At 48.4% G+C, this 8,814-nt stretch overlaps 1 protein-coding gene across 1 annotated transcript; it reads left to right on the top strand.

Annotated features, from left to right (window-relative positions):
- The first annotated feature begins 1,041 nt into the window (after positions 1–1,041).
- Positions 1,042–8,814, top strand: LOC120062961 (granzyme A-like). The gene is made up of 5 exons (XM_039013015.1): positions 1,042–1,105; positions 1,274–1,445; positions 1,739–1,877; positions 7,960–8,244; positions 8,662–8,814. Exons 1-5 carry the CDS (start codon positions 1,042–1,044, stop codon positions 8,812–8,814), a joined length of 813 nt encoding a protein of 270 aa, XP_038868943.1.

Below are 8,814 nucleotides of genomic sequence, written 5' to 3'. Positions count from 1 at the left end.
CAGCGTAGTGTCCAGAGCATGGAGGCGCTACCAGGAGACAGGCCAGTACATCAGGAGACGTGGAGGAGGCCGTAGGAGGGCAACAACCCAGCAGCAGGACCGCTACCTCCGCCTTTGTGCAAGGAGTAGCACTGCCAGAGCCCTGCAAAATGACCTCCAGCAGGCCACAAATGTGCATGTGTCTGCTCAAACGGTCAGAAACAGACTCCATGAGGGTGGTATGAGGGCCCGACGTCCACAGGTGGGGGTTGTGCTTACAGCCCAACACCGTGCAGGACGTTTGGCATTTGCCAGAGAACACCAATATTGGCAAATTCGCCACTGGCGCCCTGTGCTCTTCACAGATGAAAGCAGGTTCACACTGAGCACATGAGCACATGTGACAGACGTGACAGAGTCTGGAGACGCCGTGGAGAACGTTCTGCTGCCTGCAACATCCTCCAGCATGACCGGTTTGGCGGTGGGTCAGTCATGGTGTGGGGTGGCATTTCTTTGTGGGGCCGCACAGCCCTCCATGTGCTCGCCAGAGGTAGCCTGACTGCCATTAGGTACCGAGATGAGATCCTCAGAGCCCTTGTGAGACCATATGCTGACACATGCACATTTGTGGCCTGCTGGAGGTCATTTTGCAGGGCTCTGGCAGTGCTACTCCTTGCACAAAGGCGGAGGTAGCGGTCCTGCTGCTGGGTTGTTGCCCTCCTACGGCCTCCTCCACGTCTCCTGATGTACTGGCCTGTCTCCTGGTAGCGCCTCCATGCTCTGGACAGCTATTTTCAGGTCTCTCCAGAGATGTTTGATCGGGTTCAAGTCCGGGCTCTGGCAAAGTATTGTGACTGTGAGTTGACCAGCGTCTGGAAACTGAGGGTGTTGGCTGTCTGTGTGAGTTTCTGACTTGTTACCACGACCACATCCTTTGAGTTGAGCATAAACAGCGGTTCAAAAGTCAGAGAGAGACCAGAGCTCCTCACAGCTTTCTTCACACCAACATCAGAACAACATTAGACAGCATCTCTACACCAGAGCCTTCTGAAGGACACGACCATGACACACATCATAGTCGTCTGTCTCTGGGTCGTCACTATTCTCCCGTTGTATCTGCACACAGGTAAGAGTCTCTGTGTATGTGTGGGTACATGCACGCCATCACATCTGATCTTCTCCATTGTCTTGGTGCTCAGTGTCTGTATACGTTCAGTGTCTGTCAGTATGTATGTACCCATGTTCCCTGTCTTCACTGATCCACTTCAATGTATACTTTCATATTTCCTCCAAGGTGATTGTGCAAAGATCATTGGTGGAGTGGAGGTGGTGCCTCACTCTTTACCCTACATGGCCCGATTGGAGAACGGCAAAGGTGATCTAGTCTGTGGAGGGATCCTCATCAACGAGTCATGGGTCCTGACTGCAGCCCACTGTAAAGTAAAAAAGGGCTTGTCCTCACATTTGTAGGTTGTCACAATACTAAATGTTTTTTTGTGCATCTTTTGTAATATTGTTTTTTGTTTAATTGCTGAGAAAATATGTATTAATACAAATATATTTTTTTTATTACGCAAGCTGAAATGAATTAAGTCAAACTGTATCGTGCTGAATGTCAATGTTTAATTTTGTGGTGTAACATCGATCTGTGATCCTATACTGTATATTCAGAGATGCTAGTGTATCCAACACGTCTCCATGTACATTTTTCTAAGGAATGTATTGTCTAACGAAATCGGATTCTGGATATTGTCTTTAGAATAAAGACGGTCAATCTGGGTGTCCACTCCGTAAATGCAACTGAGAAGGCTTACAGACAGGTCAGAGATGTGGAGAACCACGTTCCTTATCCCTACTACAACGCTGCGGACCACCGCCACGACATCATGCTGCTACAGGTCAGGATCATTCAGAAACAATAAATTGCACCAAACATAATCCATGATATTTCTCATTCAAAATTAGGTGTAAAAACAGATTGAGAGACCCACCACGTGTATTTGAGAATAATGTCGTTTTTAATTTAAAGTAATAATAACAACAACAACGAATAATGGATTGGATTTATAAATAGCGCCGTTCTACCTACGGATGTACTCAAAGCGCTTTACATAGTAAAGGGGAAACTCACCTCGTCCGCGGTCAATGTGTGGCACCCAGTTGGGAGATGTGGGCTACCATTGTTTGTACCAGAACGTTCACGACACATCAGCTAATAAGATACATATACTTGTGTCACCTTGCATGTGTCCTAGTGATGCGCGTGTTGACTCATAATCCGCAGGCCAAGCGGTTATATCCACCGGGCAGACGGGTTTAGGGTCATTAAATAAGGGCGATTTGAATAAAGCGAAAACAATCTTTAAAATATCCATACATGTATAATTATTGTGCAGTTTATATCTATAGTTTATATCTATAGGCTACCTGGAGGTTATTCTTGCAGTAGTACATAAACCTAAACTTAACCGTACGTGCGCCAAATAGACTACACGCCAATCACCAAATCATGCTAATGGAAACAGGCAGAACAAGTTAATGTCAATCCACGGAGGCAAAAGTGACATTGTCGGGGTTTAATTCAATAAGACAAAAGCTGCGAAAAGAGAGTTAAAAAAGAGAAGGGAGGGCCAGAACAGTAATATTTGGGAAAGATTGGTAAAGTGTTAAGAGGATGATAGCAGGGCCGTCTATGTTATGTGATTGTGAGGCGCTGTACAAATTCAACAGTCACAACATGACCGAGGTAAAGACAGTTTCAAGTTGGATATTCAACGGATATTAGCGCTTTCAAACCTCAATAGCTTTCAAGCCACTTGAGCCACAGACTCCAAATCAGTGTCATGATGTTTGAAAAATTGCACAAAACATTGCACAGGTCTTTTTTTGCTTTCCAAAGTTAATAAACATGTGGATATTTGAGCAGCATTTTGTATTCCTAGTTTAAAATTAGTTAGGGAGCGTAAACAAAGTACAAACTTTTTTGACATTAGAATTTCAATAGCTTCTTGGTCATGTGACCTACTTGACTTAAACAAGGTTCAGAATGTCCACTCAGTGGGCCTACACATTGCACATCCTTTGGTTTCTCCATTTTCATCTCAGTTGATTTTACATGAATTTTGTGAACTTTTGAATTTCAATAGCTCCTTGGTCATGTGACCTACTGACCTCAAACAAGGTTCAGAATGTCCACTCAGTGGGCCTACACATTGCACACTCTTTAGTTTGTTAATTTTCATCTCACACGGTTTTACATTCATTTTTTTTACTTTTTTAATTTCAAAAGTTCCCTGGTCATGTGACCTACAACCCTCATACTACTTTCAGAATATCCACTGACTAGCCTTATACATGGCAAACCCTGTTGTTTTTCCATTTTCATCTCACACGTGTTTACATACATTCTAATTTCAATAGCTACTTGGTCATGTGACCTACTGGACTCAAACAAGGTTCAGAATGTCCACTCAGTGGGCCTAAACATTGCACACTCTTTAGTTTATCCATTTTCATCTCAGGTGATTTTACATGAATTTTGTGAACTTTTGAATTTCAATAGCTACTTGGTCATGTGACCTACTGACAAGGTTCAGAATGTCCACTCAGTGGGCCTAAACATTGCACACTCTTTAGTTTATCCATTTTCATCTCAGGTGATTTTACATGAATTTTGTGAACTTTTGAATTTCAATAGCTACTTGGTCATGTGACCTACTGACAAGGTTCAGAATGTCCACTCAGTGGGCCTAAACATTGCACACTCTTTAGTTTCTCCATTTTCATCTCAGGTGATTTTACATGAATTTTGTGAACTTTTGAATTTCAATAGCTCCTTGGTCATGTGACCTACTGACAAGGTTCAGAATGTCCACTCAGTGGGCCTACACATTGCGCATCCTTTGAATTTGTCAATTTTCAACTCACAAGATTTTACATACATTTTTCAAACTTTCTAATTTGTGACCTACTGACCTTAAACTATTTTCAGAATGTCCACGGACTAGCGGAGACGTGCACTGCGAGACGTCCAGTGCGGTAACGTAACCGATCCCGGAGAAGCTGGCGGGAGCCCCGGGGAGAGTTCTCTTTTCTTTGTGAAGGGCAGGGCGCCCTGGAATGGGTTCGCCCCAAGAGAGGGGCCCAAGCCTGGAAAGCGTTGCGGTTCCGGTGGAGTCCGGTGAGCTCTCGCTGGCCCTTGAAAATCCAGGGGAGAGGGTGTAAATCTCGCGCCGAGCCGTACCCATATCTGCAGCAGGTCTCCAAGGTGAACAGCCTCTGACATGTTAGAACAATGTAGGAAAGGGAAGTCGGCAACTCAGATCCGTAACTTCGGGATAAGGATTGGCTCTAAGGGCTGCGTCGGTCGGGCTGGGGTGCGAAGCACGGCTCGAGCCGCGGCTGGGGGAGCAGTTGCTCCGTCGTCCTCCTCTCGCCACCGTTGGAAGTTCGTTGTGCGGCCCATCTCGCAGTATATCGTGCGTGGTCTCGCAAGGGGCTGCGTGCGGGGGTTTGTCGGGGTGGTGTCCGTCGGCGGACCGAAAGTGGGCCGGTGGGGGATTAGGTCTGGCGTACGGTGGCAACGACTCGGGACATGCGCCGGGCCCTTCTCGCGGATCTGCCCAGCTACGGCGCTCGCCGGCCCCATTCGCGCTGGGACTCTGCCGGGTTGCATCGACCAGGACCTAGCAACTGACTTTGAACTGGTGCGGACCAGGGGAATCTGACTGTTTAATTAAAACAAAGCATCGTGAAGGCCCTAGGTGGGTGTTGACGCGATGTGATTTCGGCCCAGTACTCTGAATGTCAAAGTGAAGAAATTCAATGAAGCGTGGGTAAATGGCGGGAGTAACAATGACTCGTGAAGTCCTTAGCCTTAGTAAGGGAGATAACGAGGTAGCCCTCTAGCAGGGCTCTTCCAATCCCTCCCTGTATGTCACCTTTTTTCAGGTGTCGCTAACGATGCAAACCAAAACGAGAGTTACCTTGGTACTAGTCCGTACGCAAAGAGAGTCCTGCAGATGGTGACGGCTGTTGATCGTTAAAAAGAAGGCAGCAGTCGGTCCTGGAATATGGGTCTTTCCGTCAAGCATGAAAATGTGACGGCAGTTACACCAGACTCAATGATTTGCTACGGGGCTCTTGTAAACGAATCCTGACCTTGACAGGAAGCCAATCAGATAATGATGGCTCGAACGCATCCCTGGATTTGGCTGGGAGGGTGGGTGGAGTTAAGACCTGGGAGACGGCTGATGAAAGTGTACTTACTGGCATCAGTCTGATCACAGAGTGGCTGTGGTGAAACGTTTAAACACACGTCCCCCGTATACTTAGCTAACTCTAAACCGCAAAGGTTTGAAATCGGGCGATGCCTTCGGCTGGACCCGCTAACAGTGGAGCACTAAATGGAGATGGAATATGCTTAGCGGTTATGGACACCGCCAGGTCTCAGGTCCGCCTGGGTGCGGGACTCTACACATTCTATGTGGGAGCTCTCCTCCACTCTCCTTATACATGTAGTAGAGATGGCATGTGCCTTACCATTAACTGACACTACCAGGCCTCAGGCTTGCCTGAGTGCGGGACACCACACATTGTAGGTGGGGAGGTCTCCTCTACGCTCACTAGACTCGAGGCGGAGACTAAACCAATTGGCCCTGTAGTGATAGGGCATTGCATGAATCTGGATCATGCCCAACGAAGTGGGGAGAGGTATCTCCAGCTTGTCTGGGGAGGGAGGCCTACATCTGATGTGGGTAGTACCATCCACGCTCATTGATTTGCTGCGGACCCATGAAACGGACGGGCACGGATCACTGAATGTCAACTTGACGAAATTCAAAGGACCATACCCACCTCAAATCGGTCGCACTCAAATCCCCCAAGTACATTTGGTGTATGTGCTTGGCTGTGGAGCCAATGGTACGAAGCTACTGTCTGTGGGATTATGACTGAACGCCTCTAAGTCAGAATCCTCCTTAAACGTAACGAAACGTAACGATAGCCTGCCTCTTTTGGCAGGTGAGTAGAGCCGTTCGTGACGGGATTGGGGTGCGGCCGCATGAGTTGCCGCACCTCTCCTGATGCTCACCGCATGTTTGTGGGGAACCTGGTGCTAAATCACTTGTAGACGACCTGATTCTGGGTCAGGGTTTTGTACGTAGCAGAGCAGCTCACTCGCTGCGATCTATTGAAAGTCAGCCCTCGATCCAAGCTTTTGTCGGGGACGGAAGGCGTCTTCCTCCACCTTCCTCCTTCTTTACTTACGGGTTACCAGGTTCACGCAGAAGGGCCAGAGGCCAGACACAGAATGTGAGAGAGCCCAGGCAGGCGGGTAGAAGGCGTAAGACATTGACATGGGGCTCTGGATAGTAATGGGCTAGGTGGTGGTCGCCGATCGTCCCGGGCCCGTCCTCTGGTGGGACTGTGAGTCAGGTTGGGACTCGCTGTGGAAGTCAAAGCGTCACCAGGTGCACGAGGAGCCCTCCAACAAGACAGAGGGAACTCAGAGTCCGAGCAGGGACGGCGGGACTCGCGGGCCATGGAGGTTGGAGTGGGGACTTAGTCTCTGAGTGGAAAAAAGAGGGGGGTTGCACAAAGCCTGTTTCGGGTTACCAGGTGCACAGAGCCTGTTTCGGGTTACCAGGTGCACAGAGCCTGTTTCGGGTTACCAGGTGCACAGAGCCTGTTTCGGGTTACCAGGTGCACAGAGCCTGTTTCGGGTTACCAGGTGCACGTGGCTCCTGACAATAGGTATATAGAAGTCTTCGTGTTCGGGGAGGGGTGCTTAAGTGTGGGTGCCCCGGTTCGCCTGGTGGGCAAGGTTATGGAGATGGCTGAGCCCCGGCCGGGACGCGGTGATGCCCAGTGAGAGGGGTGTTGACTGTGTAAGGAGAGTGGGTGTGGAGGCCTAGAGGTCTGTCGTTCCAGGGAGTAAGCTATACACTCTCAGGCCCAGGAAGAGGGCAGGCAGGCAGGCAGGCAGGCAGGGAGTGTAGGCCTAGAGGCCTGGAGTCAGAGGTCACCAGGTCAATGGGGGCCTGCCTGGATGTCAGGAAGGCCCTAGGGAGAAGGCCCAAGTGAATAGGTGAGTGAGTGACACTGTCCTTCAGGGGAACAGAGAAGGCAATTAATGTAAAAACGTGTGAGATGAAAATGGACAAACAACAGGGTGTGCCATGTATAAGACTAGTCAGTAGATATCTGAAAGTAGTATGAGGGTTGTAGGTCACATGACCAGGGAACTACTGAAATTACAAAAGTAAAAAAATGTATGTAGAACCGTGTGAGATGAAAATGAACTAAAGAGTGTGCAATGTGTAGGCCCACTGAGTGGACATTCTTGTTTGAAGTCACCAGGTCACATGACCAAGGAGCTATTGAAAAAAGAAAAGAAAAATGAAACATTTACATAAAATCACCTGAGATGAAAAGGGACAAACAAAAGGGTGTGCAATATAGAAGAATAGTCAGTGGACACTCTGAACCTTGGTTGAGGTCAGTAGGTCACATGACCAAGGAGCTATTGAAATTTAACATTTTGAAAAATTCATGTAAAATCGTGTGAAATGAAAAATGGACAAACGAAAGTTTGTGCTACATTTAAGGCTACTCAGTGGACATTCTGAACCGTGGTTGAGTCCAGTAGGTCACGTGACCACCAAAGACCTATTGAAATTAGAAAGTTTGAAATAATTAATGTAAAAACAAATCCTGCACCACCTGTCAACACACCGTTCTGCCATTTCTGACTGTAGCCTACAGCCCATGTTCTGTATTTGCAGGTTAGGGTTTGGTGCCGTTTTTGACTGTAGCCTACAGCGCATGTTCTGTATTTGCAGGTTAGGGTTTGGTGCGATTTTTCACATGATCAGATATAGTCGGGCGGTTTCCAATGGGTTATTAGCAATTGCGGGCGGGTGAACAAACCGCCGACCTGCGCACCACTAATGTGTCCCCCCCCACCCCCATTTCCTCCAGCTGACGAAACCAGTGGAGCTGACCAAGACTGTGGACATCATGAGTCTACCCGATCCTGTATGGGACGTCCCGGCTGGGACAGAGTGCTCTGTGGCCGGATGGGGATTAACGATAGAAAACGGTAACAGATCAGCCCAGTCTGATGTCCTGCTGTCTGTAAACGTCACCGTGATCAACAGAGCCAAGTGTAATTCCGGAAAATACTACAACTTCAACCCTATCATCTATGGAGGCATGCTGTGTGCTGGTTACGTTGGATGTCAGCAGCCGGCTGATGCTTGTCAGGTGTGTGTGTGTGTGTGTGTGTGTGTGTGTGTGTGTGTGTGTGTGTGTGTGTGTGTGTGTGTGTGTGTGTGTGCGTGCGTGTGTAACGGATGTGAAATGGCTAGCTAGTTAGCGGTGGTGCGCGCTAATAGCCTTTCAATCGGTGACGTCACTTGCTCTGAGACCTTGAAGTAGTGGTTCCCCCTCGAACAAGGGCCGCGGCTTTTGTGGAGCGATGGGTAACGATGCTTCGTGGGTGACTGTTGTTGATGTGTGCAGAGGGTCCCTGGTTCGAGCCCGGGTATGGGCGAGGGGACGGACGTAAAGTTATACTGTTACACGTGCAAGTGTGTGTGTGTGTGTGTGTGTGTGTGTGTGTGTGTGTGTGTGTGTGTGTGTGTGTGTGTGTTAAAGTAATATATGTGCTGTGTGTTTCAGGGAGACTCTGGTGGCCCGTTGATGTGTGGAGGTAAACTAAGGGGAGTCGTGTCCTTCGGGTATGGATGTGGTCGCAAGACCAAACCTGGGGTGTACACACTCATATCTAAATACCAGGACTGGATCAATACAAACATCCAGACCGCTGGCTGA

This window comes from Salvelinus namaycush, chromosome 18 (assembly GCF_016432855.1).
Source record: "Salvelinus namaycush isolate Seneca chromosome 18, SaNama_1.0, whole genome shotgun sequence".
NCBI lineage: Eukaryota > Metazoa > Chordata > Actinopteri > Salmoniformes > Salmonidae > Salvelinus > Salvelinus namaycush.
Note: the sequence above shows the minus strand (reverse complement) of the source record. Positions and strands in the feature narration are given on the sequence as shown.

Bases quoted from the DNA above. Each gene is read 5' to 3' on its own strand.
- LOC120062961 (XM_039013015.1), top strand. From the start codon at position 1,042: ATGACACACATCATAGTCGTCTGTCTCTGGGTCGTCACTATTCTCCCG. The intron at 1,106-1,273 runs GTAAGAGTCTCT...ATTTCCTCCAAG, and splicing joins CCCGTTGTATCTGCACACAG to GTGATTGTGCAAAGATCATT. The intron at 1,878-7,959 runs GTCAGGATCATT...CATTTCCTCCAG, and splicing joins ACGACATCATGCTGCTACAG to CTGACGAAACCAGTGGAGCT.